This window comes from Bos indicus, chromosome 4, assembly GCF_029378745.1.
Source record: "Bos indicus isolate NIAB-ARS_2022 breed Sahiwal x Tharparkar chromosome 4, NIAB-ARS_B.indTharparkar_mat_pri_1.0, whole genome shotgun sequence".
NCBI lineage: Eukaryota > Metazoa > Chordata > Mammalia > Artiodactyla > Bovidae > Bos > Bos indicus.
Window position 1 is genome coordinate 63,795,768 of NC_091763.1, and position 26,253 is coordinate 63,822,020.

General features: G+C 37.7%; 1 protein-coding gene across 4 annotated transcripts in view; it reads right to left on the reverse strand.

Annotated features, from left to right (window-relative positions):
* BBS9 (Bardet-Biedl syndrome 9) overlaps positions 1–26,253 on the reverse strand; it is a 478,678-nt gene that overhangs the window by 200,272 nt on the left and 252,153 nt on the right. For all 4 annotated transcript variants that reach the window (XR_011566256.1, XM_070787856.1, XM_019958787.2 and 1 more), the window contains one exon: positions 21,155–21,307. Coding sequence is in view for 3 of the 4 variants with exons in the window: in XM_070787856.1 (XP_070643957.1) it covers positions 21,155–21,307 (153 nt within the window). In the remaining variant the exon portion in view is untranslated. The remainder of the gene's footprint in view (positions 1–21,154; positions 21,308–26,253) is intronic.

The following is a 26,253-nucleotide window of genomic DNA, read 5'->3' on the forward strand; positions in this document are numbered from 1 at the left end:
ACAAAGGGATCATAAAAATGCCATAGTGACAAAACAGAGAGTCCCGAAACAACTCAATAGTTAACACAATCATAGCAAAGGAGGATTAATAGCATTGCCTGTAGTACCTGCAATGCTGTTCAACTCCAGGAGTGGGAATGATAAACGTAGGTCTAAAATATACAAGTTATAAAGTGCATATGTGTGCTCAGTCACTCAGGCGTGTCTGACTCTTTTTGTGAGTCCATGGACTGTAACCTACCAGACTCCTCTGCCTATGGGGATTCTCCAGGCAAGAACACTAGAGTGGGTTGCCATGCCTTTCTCCAGGGGATCTGCTCAACCCCAGGATCAATCCCAGGTCTCCCACATTGCAGGCAGATTCTGTACCAATGGAGCCACCAGGGAAACCCTAAGTGCATATCTTTTTAGCTAAATAATATTCTGGACCGAGAAAAATTATTGGCAGAGACAGAGGCATGTCTTCAGAAGCTCTGTGAAGAAAGGCAAACTGCCCTGGAGGCAGGACCATTAAATTCACCACATATGTACTGAGTACCTACTACATGCCATCCTAGGGTCTGTGTTAGGTAATGGGGTATAGTATTGAACAATGTTCGGTCTGGCCATTCATTCTACTCTGAAGACAAACTAAAAACAGACAGAAAATTTCCTTCAGCTGAAAGGTACAGTAATCATCTGCTAGAATAAAAACTACAGGGAAGCATGGCTTTAAATTTATTCTAAATAAGATGGGTCACAGAACAAAAAACACATTAGAATAATGTTAGAATAGAATATTGTTGAGCTGTATAGCTCCTATTAATCTTAATATCTATTAAGATAATTTCATCATTTTCATAATATACTTTAATTAAAAGCTATGTATAATGCATCTGCTCATATTTTACTTGAGGCACCATTTAACTTTTCAAATATTAAAGTGAATTAATCATCTTCAATGGCAAAAGACTAGACCAAGAGGCAATATTAGTCTATCTCTATAATTATCATCAATATAAATATATCATGCCCCTCATGGTTATATGATGTTGATGTGATTAGGCACTCAGTCGTGCCCACTCTTGCAACTCCATGGACTTTAGCTTGCCAAACTCCTCTGTCCATGGGATTTCTCAGGCAAGAATACTGAAGTGGGTTGCCATTTCCTTCTCCAGGGGATCTTCCCAACTCAGGGATCGAACCCAGGTCACCTGAATTGCAGGTGGATTCTTTACCAGCTAAGTCACTGGGGAAGCCCAAAACTGAGCAGAAATACACACACAGAGACAGAAGCATGCTCAGTTGTGACTGACTCTTTGCAACCCTATGGACTGTAGCCTGCCAGGCTCCTCTGTCTGTGGGATTCTCCAGGCAAGATTACTAGAGTGGGTTGCTATGCCCTCCTCGAGGGGATCTTCCCGACCCAAGGATCAAACTCCTGTCTCCTGTGTCTCCTGCATTGTAGGCAGATTCCTTACCTGTTGAGCCACCAAGGAAGCCCTCATAATAAACCATATCATAAACACCTTTATACAACTCTTTCAATCACAAACAAACCTGTAAATAGTAGTTGTTCAATAACTATTGACACAATAATCCCTTAAACTGAATCTCTTAATCTCTGAATTTTAATGGTCAAATAGGCTACACTTTCTAAGAAATTTTTAACTACTTATAAATACTTTGACACAACACAGTAAACATTTATATATCGAATAATGCTTCTGAGAATCAAGAATCACCAGAAAACACATTTCCTAGGCTGAATCTAAAGGAGCTAACTTGAGCACACATCTAAGAAGAGCACACATGAAAAGCAGTAAGAAACACACCACTTTGTGTTATTTCTTGACATCTGATCAAAATCTAAGTTTAATTTTAAATGTATAGTGAAAAAGAATAAATTGTTTTATTTCAAGAAGACAGTTTCACTAAGTTGAAAAACTAGTTTCCATGGAACACAAGATTTCATGTCATTAGTGAACCGAACAATAAGATTTGTGGACAAGCAGCAGTGTTGAAACCTTGTCAAGAAATATATTAAATATTAAAAAACTATGTCAACCCTGTTCTGTTCATGACTAAACTTGATGACTAAACTTGATACAATCAAGAAAAATTAGTTTCGGATGTGGGATACTTCAGGGATTTAAAGCAGTTTGTTAAATAGGAAGCTAAATCCAATTACTTCTCTGAAGATTTGGCATCTTCAACCAAAAACCAATATTCCAATTAACATTAGACAAATATCCAAGCTTATCCACATGTTCCAGGCATCCTTTCTGGCTAACAAGTAGGCTGCATTTCTGTATTTAATTATTCCCTTATGTATACATAGGGCCTTCATTATACTAGAGGTATATAAAGCAGATTTTTTTAAAAAAAGGAAAAATTTAAATTCTTCTGTGGTCTGCTGATACATGTGCACAATCTAAATTTAACTTCTTATATAATTTTATCTTCTTTCCTAAATTAAAAACATGCCAACACAAGTCTTTTTTAAAATATGTGATGTTTCAAACTACCTAAATGATACTGTCAGAGGCAATCTCTAAATCACTTCACTCTACCCAAAAGTTACAAACAAAAAACAGTTTCATCACCAAACAAAAAACAGTTTCATCACCAAATATTGCCTTTAGCTTGCCTGGAGTTTAAAAGCAATTCAGATATTCTAAGCCAGATTATTTATCTACATGGATCCATTAACTTCAAGGGAAATATTCTAAGCATGGGTGGCTTCAAAAAGAAAAGATTTAATTAATTTCAAATCAGTAGAAGCTCTTCATAAGTGGAAGAAGAAATTCCCAAAAGTGAGAAACTTGGTTAGCACGGCATATATATCAATCACTCTAGGATGTTTTAACTTAATCTATCTTGTATCAAATAAATAAATGTCAAGTTTTATATTAACGATACGTTACTCAACATGGCATCTTTTTATATGGCTAGGACTATTTAGGGCAATTGATATGTATTTATCCAGAAACACAACATCATTCTGGAAATAGAGGTGCATCACATGGTGTCTAACTTTAGAAATTGCTTTCATTTTATTTTTGAAGCGGGAAAATCTTTGTAACAAACTAAAAGAATGTATGTATGCATATAGAAACACGGGAAGGCATGTACATTCAGTACAGTATAAGCTACCTAGATGTCAATTCTCCAGTAATGTCATCCATCCAAAGCAGTAAGAATTATAAGCAGGTGGAGAAAGTATGGGGAGAACACACCTGAACTCTTAAAATGGATTCATAAATAAAGCTCATGCCCTAAAACAAATTCACGTAAACCATGGACAAGAACTTTAGGCCCTGTTTAGTACTCATTACTACTACTACTACTACTACTACTACTACTACGTCCCTTCAGTCGTGTCTGACTCTGTGCGACCCCATAGATGGCAGCCCACCAGGCTCCCCCATCCCTGGGATTCTCCAGGCAAGAACACTGGAGTGAGTTGCCATTTCCTTCTCCAATGCAGGAAAGTGAAAAGTGAAAGTACAGTTGCTCAGTCGTGTCCAACTCTTAGCGACCCCATGGACTGCAGCCTACCAGGCTCCTCCATCCATGGGATTTTCCAGACAAGAGTACTGGAGTGGGTTGCCATTGCCTTCTCTGATTAGTACTCACTAGTCTTAACTATGTGTCAAACAAACAAACTTGGTGATCTGTTTGCCAAATTCCAATCCCAAAAAAGAAAATGCCAAAGAATGCTCAAACTACTGCACAATTGCACTCATCTCACACGCTAGTAAAGTAATGCTCAATATTCTCCAAGCCAGGCTTCTGCAATATGTGAACCATGAATTTCCAGATGTTCAAGCTGGTTGTAGAAAAGGCAGAGGAACCAGAGATCAAATTGCCAACATCCACTGGATCATCAAAAAAGCAAGAGAGTTCCAGAAAAACATCTATTTCTGCTTTATTGACTATGCCAAAGCCTTTGACTGTGTGGATCACAATAAACTGTGGAAAATTCTGAAAGAGATGGGAATACCAGACCTGCCTCTTGAGAAACCTATATTCAGGTCAGGAAGCAACTCCAGGCAAGAACGCTTGAGTGGGTTGCCATTTCCTTCTCCAATGCACGAAAGTGAAAAGTGAAAGGGAAGTCACTCAGTCGTGTCTGACTCTTCGAGACCCCATAGACCGCAGCCTACCAGGCTCCTCCATCCATGGGATTTGCCAGGCAAGAGTACTGGAGTGGGTTGCCATTGCCTTCTCGAACAATGGACCAGTTTTTCGTAAAGGCATTAACCCAAGAAACGCAAAGAGAAAAAAAAAATGTTCTGAGAAAAAAAAAATCTGAACTTAAAAAAGCAACTCAATTTCAGTTTGCAAATCCAAAATTAAGACAGACAAAATATTTTCATCATTATGAGAAAAATGAGTTTCTGTGAAATGACATAAATGCTAATGCTCAACTTGAACATGCTTTTAGACTCATAATTAACAATTTGACCAACATCAGCACAAAACCAAAGGAAATTTTTCTACAAGTGTAAGCTTAATCATGAAACAAAGATCAAGACTGTCAGATAAAGCAATTAACGTTTTCTGAGTTTTAAATTCTTATTTTAACAAAGATAACTTTTAAATATTAAATTTTGTGACTTGAAAAAAAAAAAGAACTGGACATGGAACAACAGACTGGTTCCAAATAGGAAAAGGAGTACATCAAGGCTGTATATTGTCACCCTGCTTATTTAACCTCTATGCAGAGTACATCATGAGAAATGCTGGGCTGGAAGAAGCACAGGCTGGAATCAAGATTGCCGGGAGAAATATCAATAACCCGAGATATGCAGATGACACCACCCTTATGGCAGAAAGTGAAGAGGAACTAAAAAGCCTCTTGATGAAAGTGAAAGTGGAGAGTGAAAAAGTTGGCTTAAAGCTCAACATTCAGAAAACGAAGATCATGGCATCTGGTTCCATCACTTCATGGCAAAGAGATGGGGAAACAGTGGCAGACTTTATTTTGGGGGGCTACAAAATCACTGCAGATGGTGATTGCAGCCATGAAATTAAAAGACACTTACTCCTTGGAAGGAGAGTTATGACCAACCTAGATAGAGTATTCAAAAGCAAAGACATTACTTTGCCAACAAAGGTCCATCTAGTCAAGGCTATGGTTTTTCCAGTGGTCACGTATGGATGTGAGAGTTGGACTGTGAAGAAAGCTGAGTGCCGAAGAATTGATGCTTTTGAACTGTGGTGTTGGAGAAGACTCTTGAGAGTCCTTTGGACTGAAAGGAGATCCAACCAGTCCATCCTAAAGGAGATCAGCCCTGGGTGTTCTTTGGAAGGAATGATGCTACAGCTGAAACTCCAATACTTTGGCCACCTCATGCTAAGAGTTGACTCATTGGAAAAGACCCTGATGCTGGGAGGGGTTGGGGCAGAAGGAGAAGGGGACGACAGAGGATGAGATGGCTGGATGGCATCACCAACTCGATGGACATGAGTTTGGGTGAACTCCAGGAGTTGGTGATGGACAGGGAGGCCTGGCGTGCTACAATTCACAGGGTCAAAAAGAGTCAGACATGACTGAGCGACTTAACTGAACTGAACTGAAACCTCTAGAGTCAGTAAATTAGGAGTCAACAGGGCTATTACAATCAGGAAAACAAAGAAACAGAAAATGGTACCTGAAAATCTGATAGAAAGCAAGTCAAATTATATGTATTTTAAAAGTAGACAAAAGAATTTTAAATAGCACTTTTGTCTAGACTGTTCACTGGAGGAACAAACAGTACTTAATAGAACTTAAGTGTTGGAGGACCACCAGGCTCGGTCCTCAGATCTGTTTTCTGCTCTATCCTCAGGGCTCAAACAACAAACAAGTGGTGTGTGCAATCAATACATCAACAAGTAGAAACTACCTCCGGTTAATTTTTATCAGTCCTTTCCTCACAGTTCTAACATATAGTTTTATACATAAGTAAACATCAGAAAGTTCCATAAGAGAAATCATATAGACCATGAGTAGTCAGCTCAAGGAGATTGCTAAGAGAAATGAGAGAGGTGACTGACCAGGGTGAGACAGGATTTTATGCAAATAAGCTTTGAGCCATGAATCTCAAGTGACAGCATGAACAGAGACAATGTTCTGATGTTGGTTTCCCGAAGAAAAGGAATGACTGTAACCAGGGACTTGTAGGCATAGGAGATAAATCAGTTGAGATGATCAGTACTGGAATTCATGCCCTAAAGAGCCCAAGGAACATGAAAATAAATTGAAGATTAATCCTTGCAAAGTGAGAGGAAGCATTCTGTCTGTAGCTAATGCAGACTGAAATAGAGCCCACTTAGACTATCTGCCTTTATAACTAAGTAAAGAAGCCTCTCTTCTTTAACATCTACAAGTCTATCTGGCAAACATTCATGCAGTACTCGTCCCAGTAGGTCACTGTTTTGTGCACTGGTAGGTAAGTAAAAAAACTATACCAGTCATCCAAGAGCTCATAGATCATCAGGAGAAAAGAAGCAAAAACTCAAGCAATTATGGTGTCAGGCAGAAAAATGTAAGTAGATGTTACATCAGAGGATTAATCGTAGTGTTCCTGAAGTTTAAAGGAAGGAGAGACCACAGATAACTGGAAGTGGCAGGAAGAAATAAAGGAATGCTTTAAAAAAGAAGATATACTTTGTAGGAAGCTTCCAAGAAAGAAAATGGATCAAAAAAAGGTAAGGTTCAGGTAGTGAGAATAGGATAAGCACAGGCAAAATGGAAGAAATGCATAGGGTAAGTCTGATCAAAAGAGAATAGCCTAATAAGCAAATGAAAAAATGCCCAAATCACAAGTCATTAGGAAGAATGCAAATTAAAATCATAATGAGATACCCACTGGATGCCTGTAGTTTAAAAAAAGAATAAAAAGTGTTGGTGACCATGTGGAAAAAGTTGAACCCTCATACACTGCTGGTAGGAATATAAAATGATACAACACAATCCTGAGGAAAACGGTTTGTGAATCTCATCGAAAGAAACATAAATTTACCATATGACCCTGCAATTCTACTCCTAATAATCTACCAAAAGAAAACATGTGTTCACATAAAGACATATACATGAATGTTCACAGTAGCATTATTTACATTGTTGGTCAAACTGAAAACAATCCAAATATCTATCAACTGATAAAAAACAAATTGTGCTATATCCAAATAATGGAATACTATTCAGCAATAAAAAGGAACAAGCTCCAACAACATACTACTATATGGATGAACCTCAAAAGCAGATGTTGTTAAAACAAAACAAAACAAAATTTTATATATATATATATATATATATCCAAAAGACTATGTTATTCTGTTTATGTGAAATATCCAGAAAAGGTCAACTTAAACAGACAGTAATTTCCTGGCATTAAGGTTGGGAAAGGGGATTAAGTGTTAATGGGCACAAGGGAGCTTTTAGTTATAGGGATAATGTTCTAAAATTGGGTTGTGGTAAGGGAGAGCTGCACAACTGTATACATTTACTAAAAATTATCAAATGGTATACATACGACCGGTGAATTTTATATTATGCAAACTATACATCAATAGAGCTTTTGTTTAAAAGGTTATGCTAGCTTGACTGGCATGTAGGTTTTGCAGAAGTAGGAGTTAAGACAGGAAGGCCTTGAGTTCCACTCTTCAGAGACCTTTGAGTGTCAGAGTAAGAAGTCTCAACTTGATTGGATAGACAACAGTGATGCCCTAAAGGTCTTAGAATGAGATAGGACAAAAACAAAAAAAGAAAAACTATAGATAATTACATTTAGAAGATCAGTCTTGTCTAATGTGTCAGACAGGTAATCAACATATTAGACTATAAGTACCAGGACCTTGTGGTTTCCTTGAGTGTCCTTGAGTCCATGGCCTCAACTTAGCAAGAGCCAATTCTCTTACACATCTTTACCTTGAATCATGACAGTAAGATAAAAGACGGAGGAAGATGGCCCTGTGAAAATCTGTCACTTCCATGGGAAAAACATCTCCAAGAATATGCCTTCTGAGCCTGTCTTTCCAACTGGAAAACCAATTGAACAAGAATATTAACTACTGTCAAGAAGCCAGTCTTAGATGGGGATAAACGGAGGCAGAGAACTAATACTTGGGTGGGAAAAGTGGTTTGATTCTCCTGAAATCTATTATCCTGCTATAAGAGATTTGGAAATCATATAAAAGGAAATTTAAAAACAACAATATGAGTTGATCCATCAGGTAAAATAATGATGATAAAAGCCGGCCGATTTTACTGTACAATATTTTATTAATGATTCCCAGGTAAAGTGATAATAAATTTAAATCCATTTAAAGTCCAATGTTCAAAATTCATCCCTTTTAATTAGCTGAAACTGCTTTTACCTATTCCTGGTGGGCTGCCGTCTATGGGGTCGCACAGAGTCGGACATGACTGAAGTGACTTAGCAGCAGCAGCTTTTACCTATTATTACCTTGCTCCTAGACATACAGTTATGTCTCTATCTTTTATATTTTGGCTGTGCTGGGTCTTGGTTGCTCTGCAGGCTTTCCTCTAGTTGCGGCAAGCAGGGGCTACTCTCTAGCTGTGGTGAGCAGGCTTCTCTTGTTGCAGAGCACAGGCTCTAGGGCACACAGGTTTCAGTAGCTGTGGCACGTGGGCTCTAGCACAGGCTCAATAGCTGTGGCACACAGGCTTAGTTGCTCCATGGCATGTGTGAGCTTCCCAAATCAGGAATGGAACCTAAGTCTCCTGCATTAGCAGGCAGATACTTTACCACTGAACCATTAGGGAAGCCCAGTCTCTTAGCTTTTTAAAAATATAACACCTCAGTTTATCCTTGGTTACATTTCAGATTTTCAGAGAATTATTAGACCTCTAATTATTAATATACAGAGAAATATATCATTCTGATATCATTCTGATTAATATATCAGAAATTTATTTAATTAAAAATGATTTAATTATTCAGAATGATTTAATTATTCAGTTGTTCATAGACATTCTTACAAAGGCCATACATGATCTTCCTTTTGCTAAGTGCATAAAATAATCTCTCCAGGAAACTGTATTTGTTTTCCTTTATTTAAAGAGAAAGGCAAGGAAGAGAAGAAGGTGGAGAGGAGGAGGGGTTGTAAAGATTGTGATCATTGTCAATTCACAATTCAAACCATTCAGAACTCCATTTAGAGAAAACTAATACAAAAGGAATAATTGTGCTAAATGGGATTAAACAGGAAGAGAGAGAACATAAATGAAAGAAAACCTCATACAATTACAGATAATTGGAGGGCACTTATATATTTTTCTCTCATCACTGACACAAAAAGATAAGATTTTCATTTCCTTATAATGGAGCCATTAATTGTTTTATTGTAATATTAGAAACATCTTGTTTCTAAGTGTATGTCAAAGGACTAATTTTTTTTTCAAAAGATCAAACCACAAATAGAATGAAATTTCAGCACGAGAGAGTACCCCTGATAACTTTTAGTTTGAAATGCAGATGAATATCACATTTCTGAATCTGGTAAGTTTGCCAAAATAAAACCCTAATACTGAATTTATAATCTAGGGAGATGTTTAAACCAACACTAGCAGGCAGAAAACTCCAATACTGATTGAATAACATGAAGATAAAGAAGTATGCATTCAATTTATTTTTAAAAAATGCATATGCCCCAGGGAAGTAAAGCATACCAGACTGATACTAGAAGCAGAATGTTTTTTATACGCTAATAGGTCTGTTCTCCCCTTGGTTTATGTACAATCCCCATTAATGTCAATTAGCATTATATACCTAAATCCAGGGAAGCGTAGCTCTAATTTATAATAATACTTTGCACTTACGTATTTTTTTGAAAACTAATTCAGTCTCACAAAGCCCTGCAGCTTAAATCACTAGCATTAGCATCCACCAAACGACTGGCTAACAACCACATCCCAGTCTAAGGGTTGGCACTAGATGACCCAAAAAGGTCCCGTTTGCTTCTGAAAGTCTGTACTGATAGAAACGTAAAGATTCGAAGTCCCTTGTCCTAATCATTATACAGCACAATAAATATTTATTGAGAATTTTACTAGAAGATAAGCCCCATGCTGGATGCTGCTCAAAAAGGTCCTAAGGAAGTCCAAAGATGAAAGTGAAGAAGCGAAGGCTTAGAGAGGTTGTGACACACCCAAAGTCAAAGAGTCAGAGAGAGCTGGAACTGGGACCCAAATCTATTGACACAAAATTTGACACTTTTTTTTTTAAAAACAATACCTGAAGTCATGGTTTATGTAAACAAAGTGTCCTGGCAGTTCCTGGTAGTCTTAGTGTTTCCCACTACCTAATATTCACATCGTGTGAGTGAAAATCAATGGTCAACAATAGTCTTATCAAGAACAAGAATTTAGAGGGACTAAAGGAAGAAAAAAATCAAGAAAAGAGACATTATAAGAAACAATATAAAACTGAGTTGACAATTATCTGTAGCTAGAACTGCAATTTTCACTAAGGTAGTCATTAGCCACATGCGGATATTCAGCACTTGAAATGTGCTGCAAGGGTAAAATAACCATGTTTTAAAGACTTACTGTGAAAAAATATTAAATATCATTAATAATTTTTATTTGCTTATGATGAAATTATAGTATTTTAGATTGTTGCTGTTTGCTGTTCAGTCACTCAGTCATGTCCAACTCTTTCTGACCCTATGGACGGCAGCACACCAGGCTTCCCTGCCCTTTACCATCTCCAAGAACTTGCTCAAACTCATACTTTAGGTTCAGTTCAGTTCAGTCGCTCAGTCGTGTCCGACTCTTTGCGAGCCCATGAATCGCAGCACGCCAGGCCTCCCTGTCCATCACCAACTCCCGGAGTTCACTCAGACTCACGTCCATCGAGTCAGTGATGCCATCCAGCCATCTCATCCTCTGCCGTCCCCTTCTCCTCCTGCCCCCAATCCCTCCCAGCATCAGGGTCAACTCTTCGCATGAGGAGGCCAAAGTATTGGAGTTTCAGCTTCAGCATCAGTCCTTCCAATGAACACCCAGGGCTGGTGTTCAGAAATGAACTGGTTGGATCTCCTTGCAGTCCAAGGGACTCTCAAGAGTCTTCTCCAACACCACAGTTCAAAAGCATCAATTCTTCGGTGCTCAGCCTTCTTCACAGTCCAACTTTCACATCCATACTTTAGGTATGCAGGGTTAAATAAAACACATTATCAAAATTAAGTTTACTTGTTTCATTTTGCTTTTTTAATGTAGCTACTGCTGTTGTTGTTTAGTCACTCAGTCATGTCTGACTCTTTGTGACCCCATAGACTGCAACACAACAGGCTTCCTTGTCCTTCACTATCTCCCGGAGATTGCTCAAACTCATGTCCATTGAGTCAGTGATGCCATCCAACCATCTCATCCTCTGTCGCCCCTTTCTTCTCCTGCCCTCAATCTTTCCCAGCATCAAGGTCTTTTCCAATCAGGTAACTTAAAGTTTTGGAGCTTCAGCTTCAGCATCAGTCCTTCCAATGAATATAGCCACGCACATATATTGAATACATCAGTGATGTACTTAAAAGAAACACACTTTGGAGAGTACATTCCAGATTGCACTCTGACCTGAATGAGGAAAAATTGGCATCATTTTTGAAAGAGCTCTGTAAGGTTCTCCAGTTTAGCTGAGGAACTGGTGAGGTTACAGTCAGAGCAAGATAATGCCCATCCTTACTCATATATTCACTCAAGTATACCATCCAAGTATCTAATTGTTTTCTTTTAAGTGAATAGGAATAAACTAACTCATATATGTCAAGATAACTCAAAAGTTCTACACATGAGGAGACTAGAGAAATAAACTTATAAGGTATATACAGGAGAGAGAAAATACTTTCCTCAGAAAACCAATGAAGACCAGGAGTTTCTCACATCTAATTTTTCAAAAAGTTATTATTTTATGAATTGTGGTAAAACAGAACATAAAATTTACCATCTTAACTATTTTAAGTGTACAGTTCAGTAGTATTAAGTACATTCACATATGGTGAAAAACAATTGTGCTTGTCAAATTATGATTATAATAATATTTTAAATATCTTAAATGTTATTTAAGAATTTAAAGTCATATATAACAAATGTATATCATTTTCAATTTTTTATCCTCCTTCCAAATCTTTCAATACTCATCTATCATAGCTACATCTATTTGTAAGTTATTACATATCAATCTTCCCAGGTGGCTCAGCAGTAAAAAAACAATCCACCTGCCAATTCAAGAGATACAGGAGACACAGATTCAATCCCTGGGTCAGGAAGAGCCCCTGGAGAAAGAAATGGCAACCCACTCCAGTATTCTTGCCTGGAGAATCTCATGCGCAGAGAAGCCTGGTGGGCTATATATATAGTCCATGGGGTCATAAAGAGTCAGACACAACTGAGCAGCAGCAGCATAAACTAGTCTGCTTTTTTCAATTTTTTAAAATGTTTCACATTATTGCAGTTCTTAAAATAATGAGACAAAATAATGATAAGAAAAAGAAAGTGAAAGTGAAGTCACTCAGTCGTGTCCGACTCTTTGCAACCCCGTGGACGGTAGGTAGCCCACCAGGCTCCTCCGTCCATGGGATTCTCCAGGCAAGAATACTGGAGTGGGTTGCCATTTCCTTCTCCAGGGGATCTTCCCGACCCAGGGATCAAACCCAGGTCTCCCACATTGCCGGCAGACGCTTTAACCTCTGAGCCACCCGGGAAGCCCATGACACATCAAATGAGAGTACTACAATTATCTGATCATTTTCCAACTACAGAAAGCTGATTTACCATTTCTTACAAAAAATGATTAATACCATAAATGAGCAACTTGATGAATGTCTTTTTTCTTTGCAAACTACTTTCTTAAACATCCAAGGATAGAACTATGAAGTGAAAATATGCAAACTCTCTCTTTTTACTAACATCTCATCCTTTTAATTTTTTTTCAAACTTACCTCTCCCAATCATCCCAAATATATGGTTACATGTTTCTCTGCTCCCTTTATCATCTGTTTATTCTATCTCCTTGGAAAGAGAAAGAACTTCTTAGCTTCTAAGTAGTTATAAGGAAAAAAATGCAGCCACATCATCAAATCCCTGATACTTTCTTCTCAGTCTATCAGTGTACTGTTTTTTACTTGCCAATGCAAAGAGGCAAATAGGCCTCTGAATGGTTTCATCACATATTCCTTTGTGTTATCAGCCAAAATCATGCTCATTTAAAATCACAGACCAAAGTGCTCTTAGATTTCTGCGTGACTTTAAATGATTTTTTATATATCTATACCACACAAATAAACAGAATGGAAGGAAGTTTTAAGCATAGAAAAAGTAACAAATAGCAAATTAGAAACCACAGGATCTCTGTTTAAAATTGTGTCTAATACAGCCTCAGTTTTGCAGAACAGAAAAATCAGCCAAGTACCTTTCTAGAACGTTAATGGCTATCAGTCATTACATTACATATATGTCATGTGACACAAGTAAACTTTTAGATTAGTAAACACTTTTCCTCTGTTACAACAGAGGGTTAGTGTTCAAGTGGAGGAAAAAAAATTCTTAGTACAGATAAAAGCATTAAAACACAAGTTAAACTATAGGGTAAGTCTAAATTTCCCCTATTTCAATTCAACCATTCAGTCCTGCTTTGACAAACAAATACACATGAAAATTTTACAACATCAAAGAGAACTTATTTTCCAAAGCTCTTCTGCCAAATGCAATAAGTACTGGTATTTGATGGCAAAGAAACTGAACTTCAGCATTAGTTACATTAACAAACTCACCTCTTCCTCTGATACACAAGTGTCAGATGTAATACACACTTTGGGGAGCTCTCCAGAAGATTTTGTGACTTTCTGATCGGTACATATAAAATGAATATTGAATGATCATGAATATATACATATACACACCATGAATATGTACAAATATGCACAAATATGCACAAATCTCCTTTTTCGTCAGCCTGACTATAGATTTGCTAAAGAAAACCTATGATGTCTATGTCTCACCTGGAAATAATAGAAGCAAGGACTTTGGAATAGACGATTTAATATCTGTGTAACACTGAGCAAGTGGTTTAACCCTGCTTTAAGTCTCAAATTCTTCAACCATAAAATGGAAATAAGAATGCCACCCACATAAGATGATTATGTTACATGAAATAATAAGCGAAATGTACCTCAGACTCAATAGATCCTCATTAAACACGAATTTCCCATCTTTCCCATACTTTCTTTCTTAGGTCCTCCAAAAATATATTCAGGTGATTGAGAAAGCAGTATTATAATTATCCAAATGAGGAAATACAGGTTTCTGACTGTTGAAAAAAAGAAACTCTTGACATAGTTACTTTCTTTCAACATTATGAAAGTTGAAATAAAGGTGAAAGTTCTTTGACAAAGTCAAGACTTTTCTTCCAAAATTCTAGAATAAGGTATAGAAATTGTGGTGAGCAACTGGAAAAGCCTCATTCATTGGAAACCAGATCCTTCCCATGTAAGAATCACAAGATGCTTTTCCAGAGTGAACATGCTAGTCCTCTCTCCTTGCCTCAGCAGTAGGATGACCTCAGGAAAGAGGTCGGTAGATGCCCCAGTGAAGTCTGATGTGATGGTAGGTAGACACTATACAGGACAGGCATGCTACTAAAATTATAATGTGGTGATGTGGTTTGGGGGTTCCTATTCAATCAAAGATACAAGATATAAGAAATAACTTGCAGTTAAAAATGGGAGAAGAGTTGTTGGCTAAACTCTTTGTACATCAAAATTCATAACTATTCGTGGTGCATCTTGAAGCCAGTGACCCACAGGCTGCCACCCACAACATGCTTAGACACAACTAATTGCAAGATGATAACCTTAAATGCAATAACCCTTGTCACTTCACTGTCAGCTAACCAAGAGGCCAGTCCCAGAAGAAAACCTTTGAGCTATTCAGAGGAGCCCACTACATCCCTTCCTGTTCGTCTTTAAGGAAACTTACAAGTGATTTTGGGGTAGTGGTAATAAAAACAGTATGTCTTTGAATTACACTCTACATTTGAACTCCCAATTGTCTCATTCTCATTAGAAATCCCAACAGGGCTACAACAACCTGCACTATTTGAGGGACCCAGAGCAAAATCAAAATATGGGGCCTCATGTTCAAAAAGTCTTAAGAATTTCAAGATGGCTACCACAGAGCATTCAAACCAAACACAGGGTTCTGTGACTGCACAGATAAAGCCCACCTTGGACAGGACTATGGCGGTGACTGACAGGAGACTAAATAACAGATTCCATCCCCAAAACAGCTGACTATAACTTAGCACATAGGCAAGTATTTGGGCACTAGCCTGAAAATAGCACAGATGTTCTGTTTTCTTAAATCTAACTAATTGCAGGAGAAATTATCTTTAGAATCCATAGACCACACTGATGATGAATTAATGAAATTTTAGTAACCAAAAAAAATATAGGTTTCAAAGTACAAAATATAGAAAAACCTAAGTTCAAAGGCTAGGAAAGTTGCAAAAATTAGCTTTTAAAACATTTTGCTAATTTGTGCTGTGCTTAGTCATTCAGTCATGTCCGACTCTTTGCAACACCCTGGACTGCAGCCCATCGGTTCCTCTGTCCATGCAGATTCTCTAGGCAAGAATACTGGAGTGGGTTGCCATGCCCGCCTCCAGGGGATCTTCCCAACCCAGGGACTGAACCCAGGTCTCCCACATTGCAGGCGGATTCTTTACCGTCTGAGCCACCATTACTATATGCTAATTTGGGGTAGATTGTGAAAATGCCCACAATCCTTTACTCCTTCAATAAAGAAGAAGAGTTTATTTTCCCAGCCCTTTGATCTGGGTTGGTCAAAACCAATGGGAATTAGAGACATAGCACAGGCAGAGACTTGAAGTGTATTTGTATATTGGGACCTGTAGCCACCAGGTGAACAAGCACAGGCCAGCCTGCCACACAGGAGATACATGTGGCACAATCACTCCATGTAACTGTGAGCCAAATGCCAAATATGTAAGTACATCTAGTCTCCAGCTGACCAACTAGCTAACCAGAGACACATGAGTGAATTCAAACAAGAACAGCTAACCATGGCCCAGGTCAGCAGAACTGCTCAGCTGATTTGAAGACTCATGAGCAATAATGAATTGTTGTTGTTTGAAACCACTAAGGTTTGGAATAGTTCGCTATACAGTAAAATTGTTAAATGTTACAAATAGTATTTCAGCTCAGTAAGAAAAAAAAAAGGATTATACAATAAGCAGGGGCCGAGACAACTAGTTCACCATTTTGATGAGAAGATCAGATTCCCAGTAAATTGCATAATACATTCCAGATGGATTAAAAAAGTATAAATAACGAATGATAGCATAAAAATGTTAAAATAAATTCTTAGTTGATATTTATGTACTCTTGGCACAGGAAGACTTTCCTAGACAGTGATGTCTGAAGGAAAAAGAGGAATAGATTTTACTATGCAAAGATTTTGTAAATTTTACTTGTCTAAAAAATAAAAGGCAAATGCCAAATTGGTAAAATTTTACATGTGAAGAGAGATTACATTTCTTACATACACAAAGTATTTTTTACGCATAACAAAAAGCTGCACTAGTTGATAAACTATTGACCAAAAGGGTTTACACATGTAAATCACAATAGAAGAAAGGTAAATGGCTGGTTAACATTTTTTAAATGTTCAACCTCACTGATAAGCAAAGAAAGATTAAGATAACAGTAAAATTATCTTACCAGGTTAAGAACTGTAATTATCAAAAACAATAATACCTAGAAAACAGACATTATTTTATAAACTGCCAGCAGAATTATAATTCAGTACATTTTTGCTAAGCAATATGTATGTGCACGTGTGTGTGTGTGTGTGTGTGTGTGATGTGTGTTTGTTTGTGAGTGAGAAATATTTTTTGACTGAGAAATTTTCCTTCTAAGAATACATCCAGATGAAACAACCTGGGATGCGGAGAAGACAGTCGCTTGACCTCATGATCCTACACCCCAAGTCATTAGAAGACTAGAGACTGTCTTCAGTTCAGTCTTCACTGTGTAGGCTAGTAATACCAAGAGTTTCTTCCCAAGTGGCGCTAATGGTAAAGAACCTGCCTGCCAATGCAGGAGACCTAAGAGACGTGGGTTTGAATCCTTGGTCAGGAAGATCCCCCGGAGGAAGAAATGCAACCCACTTCAGTATTCTTGCCTGGAGAATCCCACGGACAGAGGAACCTGGCAGGCTACAGCCCACAGGGTTGCAGAGTCAGGCATGACTGAAGCGACTGAGCATGCACACACCCAAGAGCTTCTGCTAAACACCAAGGGCACAGAAGTCATACTGCCTGCCCGCCCTGGCCTTACCCACTCTATACCTGGCAAACTGACATTTGGTTCCTAAATAACAAGAGCTACCATTACTGAATGAAGAGATAGTAAGCCAAACTTTGACCTCAGAACCTGTACAACTATACCATCACTGACTCTATTACATGAATAAATATATTAATACCATATCAATTATTTCACACTACAGCCAACTCAGCAACATACAATCATTCATTTATGAAGGGATTTGGGCTTCACCCTCAGTTTGTCTTAAAAAATTTATTGGAATTCATAGCAGCTCCTGGACATCTAGCACTCTTAAGACCTAAGCAGAAAAAAATAAATCCCAGAACTTAGAATGTAGAAAAGACAAAGAAAGTCTTGCTATATATAAAATATGGAAAGCATTAAATCAAGGATCTTCATCAAACCCCTTTAAAGATCCCTCTGCCATTGTGTCCACAAAATGATACAGCACCATTAAAGACAACATTCTTCAGCTCCAAGTGCAGATGTGGCAGGAAGCCTAAGAATGAGATAGATCATCAAAGATATATGAAGAAGAAGAAGGAGGGGAAAAAAGAAGGAAAATGAAGAACAAACCAAAACAAAAAGTATACCTAAGAGAGAAAAACAAGTCTGGAACAGAAACAGCATTAGTGCTTACTGACCTGAGTCACGTAATTGCTTCAGCACAGAAGAAATTTGCAATCTGTATTTGTAGAACAATTTACCAAGCATTTCTACATCCACTATGGAATAGAATCTTTGTAATAAGACAGTGAGTATGTGTTCCTTTTTATGGAAAGAAACTGAAGTTCTGGGAAGGTAAGGAAATTGCCAAAAGCCACACAGCTAATAAGTGACAGAACTGGGGTCTTTGGTCTTGAAGCCCCATGTTCTTGCCAAAAATCTACTATTGCTGCAGACTGTCCCTCCAATTGCTACTGATTTTCAAATAACCATGAAAATTTCAAGAAGCAAATATATTATCAATACATTTAGTGATGTTCACATAATAAGCTATTTTTCTTCTTTTTGTTGTTGCTGTTGCTGTTATTGTTTAGTCACTAAGTCATGTTTGACTCTTTGTGACCCTATGGACTGTAGCCCACCAGGCTCCTCTGTCCATGGGATTTCTCAGGCAAGAATACTGGAGTGCAATGCCATTTCCTTCTCCATGGTTCTTCCCTTTAGAAAAGCTAACTATGAAAACAATATCTGATTCATTCTTCCAAAAACAGCAGAATGTGGTAGAGAAGCAGTGTTGGGGAGGGTGTTTTGTCAATAAAATGCAACATGAAGAAGTCTTGTGCGATAGAGCTGCTTGGTATCTTGAATACACAAGACGGTGGATACACAGACCTACATAAAACTGTATAGAACTTAACACATCCACAAATAAGTACAGGTAAAATTGTGGAAATTTGAATAAAAATCTACAGATTTTATCAATGTCAATAATCTGGTTCTAATATTATACTATAGTTTTACAAAATGATACCACTGGAAGAAAGTGGGTAAACGATACATGAAATTTAGCTGTATTTTTTTATAGTTTCTTTTTAAATTATTTATTTATTGACTGTGCTGGGTCTTCAGTGCTGCTTGCAGGTTACCTCTAATTGCCGCCAGCAGGAGTTACTCTTTGTTGTGGTGCGGAGGCTTTACATTGCAGTGGCTTCTCTTAACTGCGGAGCATGGACTCTAGAGCATGCAGGCTTCCGTAATCACAGCAATCAGGCTCAGTGGTTGTGGCTCATGGGCTTAGCTGCTCTGAGGCATGTGGGATCTTCCCGGACCAGGGATCGAACCTGTGTCCCCTGCACTGGCAGGCAGATTCTTATCCACTAGCGAAGTCCCTAGCTGTACTTTTTGTTATAACTGCATGGGAATATACAACTATCTCAACAAAAAATTCAATCAAAAAAATCAACAGACTATGTATATCATCAACACTGATTTTGAAATGGATCACTGATATTGTATAGAAGATATAATGTAAGAAGACATAATGTAGTTAATCAAAGCTGACTTCTTTATAGTAGAACTGGAAGAGACCTTATCCATGAAATTTCAATTTTAAAAATTATTATTTCAAGCCTGAGATGATAATTTTGAATAGTTTTTAAAGATGTAATACCTTAAGAGTAAGACTCAGATAACCCTAGTTATGCAAATGATAAACCATTGGTAGAAGAAAGACTCAAAGAGGAAGAAAAAAGACTTTTTGAGCTCGAACAAAGGGCCATTAAAGAATTCCATCTCATGGCCAACTGGCACGTGAAAAGATGCTCAACATTGCTAATTAATAGAGAATGCAAATCAAAACTACAATAAGGCACCATCTCACACCATCAGAATGGCAGTACTAAAGAAGTCTACAAACGACAAATGCTATAGAGGGTATAAAGAAAAAGGAACCCTCCTACACTGTTGGTGGTAATGTAAGTTGGTGCAGCAACTATGAAAAACAGTTAAGGAGGTTTCTCAACAGCTAAAAATAGAGTTCCCATGTGATCCAGAAATCCTATTCCTAGGCATATATCCAGGCAAAACTATAATTCAAAAAGATACACATACCCCTATATTCACAGTATGATTCACAATAGCCAAGACATGAAAACAATCTAAATGGTCAAACAGATGAATAAAGATATGGTACACATACACAATGGAATATTACGCAGCCATAAAAAAGAATGAAATAATGTTATACAGCACCATGGATGGACCTGGAGATGATCATACTAAGTAAGACAAAAGAGAAAGATAAATATCATGTGATATCACTTATATGTGGAATCTAAAATATGACACAAGTGAATTTATCTACAAAATAGACTCACAGACATAAAGAACAGACTTGTGATTGATAAGGGGGAGGATAACTGGGGAAGGAAGGGATTGGGAGTTTGAGACTAGCAGACACAAACTACTGCATGCTGCTGCTGCTGCTGCTAAGTCGCGTCAGTCGTGTCCGACTCTGTGCGACCCCACAGACGGCAGCCCACCAGGCTCCTCTGTCCCTGGGATTCTCCAGGCAAGAACACTGGAGTGGGTTGCCACTTCCTTCTCCAATGCATGAAAGTGAAAAGTGAAAGTGAAGTCGCTCAGTCGTGTCCGACTCTTAGCGGCCCCATTGACTATAGCCTACCAGGCTCCTCCGTCCATGGGATTTCCCAGGCAAGAGTACTGGAGTGGAGTGCCATTGCCTTCTCCGAAACTATTGTATATAGAATGGATAAACAAGGTCCTACTATACAGCACAGGGAAGTGGCCTGTGATAAACCATAATGGAGAACAATATGAAAAAGAATGTGTGTGTGTGTGTGTATCTGAATCACTTTATTGTACAGCATAAACTAGAACAACATTGTAAATCAACTCTACATCAATTTTAAAAACAGAATTCTATCTTAAAACATCAGCTGACAAAAACTGGATGTATGATCCAATTACTCTGTAAGACAATTTGAGAATTATGACAATTATGGGATATACCAAGAATTGTCCAAAAAACATACTAACCATAATAGCTACTATCTATGAAGCATATACTATATGCCTGGCATTATGCTGGCTGCTTCAAAGAAATGACAGAAAATCCTCACAAAAACTCTGAAAAGTAAAATATGGATGGACCTATTCTAATTTACTCAAAGTCACATAAGTAGACAGTGACAGAGCTTGACTAAATTCTGACTCTAAAGCTTGTATGCTGTTCACTGTTTCATAATATACAGGAAAGAAACACCTAACCTTGGTAGTCTGGTATGTGACTCTAGGGTGAGGGAAAAAATTATATCTAGTAGTAGAAAACTACCACTGATATTATACTTACCTGCTTGTAAGTTCCATCCAGCAAGGTGTCCAGGTGTTGGAGGGGCGCAGGTGTTTTATCTTTGAACCTTGTTAACAGCCGACGTTGAATGGCCCGAAATTGTACAGCTCTTTCAGACAAGAGTTCTTCTAATTTTTCACCATTTATCCGCAACTACAATGAAGAATTTCTTTAATTCAGGCTAAATGTGCACAACAAAAATGTTTCTAAAGTAGGGATACTGGCGACTCCAATAAAAATTTGAAAAGGGTAAAGAGGAAGAGTTTAGAGAATTAAAACAGTATGATATTTGATTCATGAATACATAAATGATACAGTGAAATAGGCTGGATAGAAATTTAGTAAAAATGGCCCACTTACCAAGGGATAAAGACAGATTATTTAATAAACATTTTGTGAAAACTGATTAAATATACAAGGGAAAAAAAGAATAATAATTTCTAATCTCTCCCCTAGCATTTATAGCAAAACCAACTGCAGAGGAATCAAAAGTTTAAATAAAACAAAAGTACTAGAAAATTGTATTTTTAAAATAATTTTGGCATGAGACAGATCTTTATAAGTCAAAAGCCAAAAGTCACACATATACAAACACACACACACACCTGATAAATTACTAACTTAAAAAAAAAAAAAAAAGTTCTATGTGATTGCCATAATATCTAGAAAGCATCTATAAACCGATAAAAAAAAAAAAGTGACCACAACCCAAACGAATAAGTAAGAAAAAGAGCACCAATCCATTAGAAAAGTAGGCAAGATCACAGAGAAGTTAATACAAATAGTTCTCAAACATAACAGCCTTTGACCTAGCAATCACACTTCCAGGAATTTTTCCAAGAGGTGTGCTTGCAAAAAGTAATGTACATGCAAAGATATTCATTACAGAATTTGTTCTGTTCCAATTACAGTAAGATAATGTTAATAATCAAACTGCTATCAATAGAGGAAAAAGGTATGTAGGTACAGATAAGCAATGCTAGCCAAAGATGCATTCAAAGAAGCAAAGTAAAAAAATACAGAATGTCATGCCTGTATTTTTTTCTAAAAATTTGTACAGTAACATAGTTGTGACTACATAGAACAATTCTAGAAAGATCACAAGAAACTGGACACCAAAAGTTGCATCCAAAGAGACTGAATAATGGGAGGATGAGAATCAGAAATGACTCTTTTCCATATAACTCTTTAATAATTTTTGAATTTAATATTATTAAAATAAAGAAAACTGATCAAAGTCATAGGGAACACTCCATGAAACCAGAACATGTGAACTGCTACTTTAACTTTACAACAGTCATAATACTTCTGAAGTATCATATTTAGTATGTTCAGAAATCAAACATAGTTTACATTTCTGATATCAAACCAAACTCCCCTCTTTTTCAATGCATGTGTGGAGAAAACACACACAACTGGGGAAAAAACTTGGAATTTTTAAAAATTTATTTATTTTAATTGGAGGCTAATTACTTTACAATATTGTAGTGGGTTTTGCCATACATTGACATAAATCAGCCATGGGTGTACATGTGTTCCCCATCCTGAACCCCCCTCCCACCTCCCTCCCCATCCCATCCCTCTGGGTCATCCCAGTGCACCAGCCCTGAGCACCCTGTCTCATGCACTGAACCTTGACAGGTGATCTGTTTCACATATGATAATATACATGTTTCAATGCTATTCTCTCAAATCATCCCACCCTCGCCTTCTCCCACAGAGTCCAGAAAACTGTTCTACACATCTGTGTCTCTTTTGCTGTCTCGCATATAAGGTCATCATTAACATCTTTCTAAATTCCATATATATGCATTAGTATACTGTATTGGTGTTTTTCTTTCTGACTTACTTCACTCTGTATAATAGGTTCCAGTTTCATCCACCTCATTAGAACTGATTCAAATGTATTCTTTTTAATGGCTGAGTAATACTCCACTGTGTGTATGTACCACTGCTTTCTTATCCATTCATCTGCTGATGGACATCTAGGTTGCTTCCATGTCCTGGCTATTATAAACAGTGCTGCGATGAACATTGGGGTACATGTGTCTCTTTCACTCCTGGTTTCCTCAGTGTGTATGCCCAGCAGTGGGATTGCTTGGTCATAAGGCAGTTCTATTTCTAGTTTTTTAAGGAATCTCCACACTGTTCTCCATAGTGGCTGTACTAGTTTGCATTCTCACCAACAATGTAAGAGGGGTTCCCTTTTCTCCACATCCTCTCCAGCATTTATTGTTTTTAGACTTTTGGATCACAGCCATTCTGATTGGCATGAGATGGTACCTCATTGTGGTTTTGATTTGCATTTCTCTGATAATGAGTGATGGTGAGCATCTTTTCATGTGTTTGTTAGCCATCTGTATGTCTTCTTTGGAGAAATTTCTGTTTAGTTCTTTGGCCCATTTTTTGATTGGGTCATTTATTTTTCTGGAATTGAGCTTCAGGAGCTACTTGTATATTTTTGAGATTAGTTGTTTGTCAGTTGCTTCATTTGCTATTATTTTCTCCCATTCTGAAGGCTGTCTTTTCACCTTGCTTATAGTTTCCTTCATTGTGCAAAAGGTTTTAAGTTTAATTAGGTCCCATTTGTTTATTTTTGCTTTTATTGCCATTACTCTGGGAGGTGGGTCATAGAGGATCCTGCTGTGATTTATGTTGGAGAGTGTTTTGCCTATGTTCTTCTCTAGGAGTTTTACGTTTAGATCTTTAATCTGGTCTTACGTTTAGATCTTTAATCCATTTGAGTTTATTTTTGTGTATGGTGTTAGAAAGTGTTCTAGTTTCATTCTTTTATGAGTGATTGACCAGTTTTCCCAGCACCACTTGTTAAAAAGATTGTCTGTTCTCCACTGTATATTCTTGCTTCCTTTGTCAAACATAAGGTGTCCGCAGGTGCGTGGATTTATCTCTGGGCCTTCTATTTTGTTCCATTGATCTATATTTCTGTCTTTGTGCCAGTACCATACTGTCTTGATGACAGCAGCTTTGTAGTAGAGCCTGAAGTCAGGCAGGTTGATTCCTCCAGTTCCATTCTTCTTTCTCAAGACTGCTTTGGCTATTCAAGGTTTTTTGTATTTCCATACAAGTTGTGAAATTATTTGTTCTAGTTCTGTGAAAAATACCGTTGGTAGCTTGATAGGGATTGCATTGAATCTATAGATTGCTTTGGGTAGTATACTCATTTTTACTATATTGATTCTTCCGATCCATGAACATGGTATATTTCTCCATCTATTTTGTCATCTTTGATTTCTTTCACCAGTGTTTTATAGTTTTATATATATAGGTCTTTTGTTTCTTTAGGTAGATTTATTCTTAAGTATTTTATTCTTTTCATTGCAATGGTGAATGGAATTGTTTCCTTAATTTCTGTTTCTGTTTTCTCATTGTTAGTGTATAAAAATGCAAGGGATTTCTGTGTGTTAATTTTATATCCTGCAACTTTACTATAATCATTGATTAGCTCTAGTAATTTTCTGATGGAGTCTATAGGATTTTCTATGTAGAGGATCATGTCATCTGCAAACAGTGAGAGAAAATCTTGGAATTTTATTACCCTCCTTTAACCCGAGTTTCAGCACTTAAGAAGCACTTAAGTAGCAACATCAAAGAATATTCTTTTGAAGGGAAAAAAAATTCATTACCAAAATTTAAAGTGATATAACAACTAATTTTTTAAGAAGAATATTGCAAAAGTTATCAATAGTTCAGTTCAGTTCAGTTCAATCGCTCAGTTGTGTCCAACTCTTTGCGACCCCATGAACTGCAGCATGCCAGACTTCCCTGTCCATGACCAACTCCCAGAGTTTATCCAAACTCATGTCCATCAAGTCAGTGATGCCATCCAGCCATCTCATCCTCTGTTTTCCCCTTCTCCTCCTGCCCCCAATCCCTCCCAGCATCAGAGTCTTTTCCAGTGAGTCAACTCTTCGCATGAGGAGGCCAAAGTATTGGAGTTTCAGCTTCAGAATCAGTCCTTCCAATGAACACCCTGGACTGATCTCCTTTAGGATGGACCGGTTGGATCTTCTTGCAGTCCAAGGGACTCTCAAGAGTCTTCTCCAACACCAAAGTTCAAAAGCATCAATTCTTCGGCACTCAGCTTTCTTCACAGTCCAACTCTCACATCCATACATGACCACTGGAAAAACCATAGCCTTGACTAGATGGACTTTTGTTGGCAAAGTAATGTCTCTGCTTTTGAATATGCTATCTAGGTTGGTCATAACTTTCCTTCCAAGGAGTAAGCGTCTTTTAATTTCATGGCTGCAGTCACCATCTGCAGTGATTTTGCAGCCCAAAAAAAGAAAGTCAGCCACTGTTTCCACTGTTTCCCCATCTATTTCCCATGAAGTGATAGGACAAGATGCCATGATCTTAGTTTTCTGAATGTTGAGCTTTAAGCCAACTTTTTCACTCTCTACTTTCACTTTCATCAAGAGGCTTTTTAGTTCCTCTTCACTTTCTGCCATAAGGGTGGTGTCATCTGCATATCTGAGGTTATTGATATTTCTCCCGGCAATCTTGATTCCAGCTTGTGTTTCTTCCAGCCCAGCATTTCTCATGATATACTCTGCACAGAGGTTAAATAAGCAGGGTGACAATATACAGCCTTGACGTACTCCTTTTCTTATTTGGAACCAGTCTGTTGTTCCATGTCCAGTTCTAACTGTTGCTTCCTGACCTGCATATAGGTCTCTCAAGAGGCAGGTCAGGTGGTCTGGTATTCCCGTCTCTTTCAGAGTTTTCCACAGTTTATTATGATCCACACAGTCAAAGGCTTTGGCATAGTCAATAAAGCAGAAATAGATGTTTTCCTGGAACTCTCTTGCTTTTTCAATGATCCAGCAGAAAGAAAGACAATGCCAAAGCAATGCCAAAGAATGCTCAAACTACCACACAATTGCACTCATCTCACATGCTAGTAAAGTAATGCTCAAAATTCTCCAAGCCAGGCTTCAGCAATATATGAACCGTGAACTTCCAGATGTTCAAGCTGGTTTTAGAAAAGGCAGAGGAATCAGAGATCAAAGTTATCAATACTTCACTTTTAATTGTATGACTTCCTGCTATAATATTTTATTTCCTCAATTCATGAA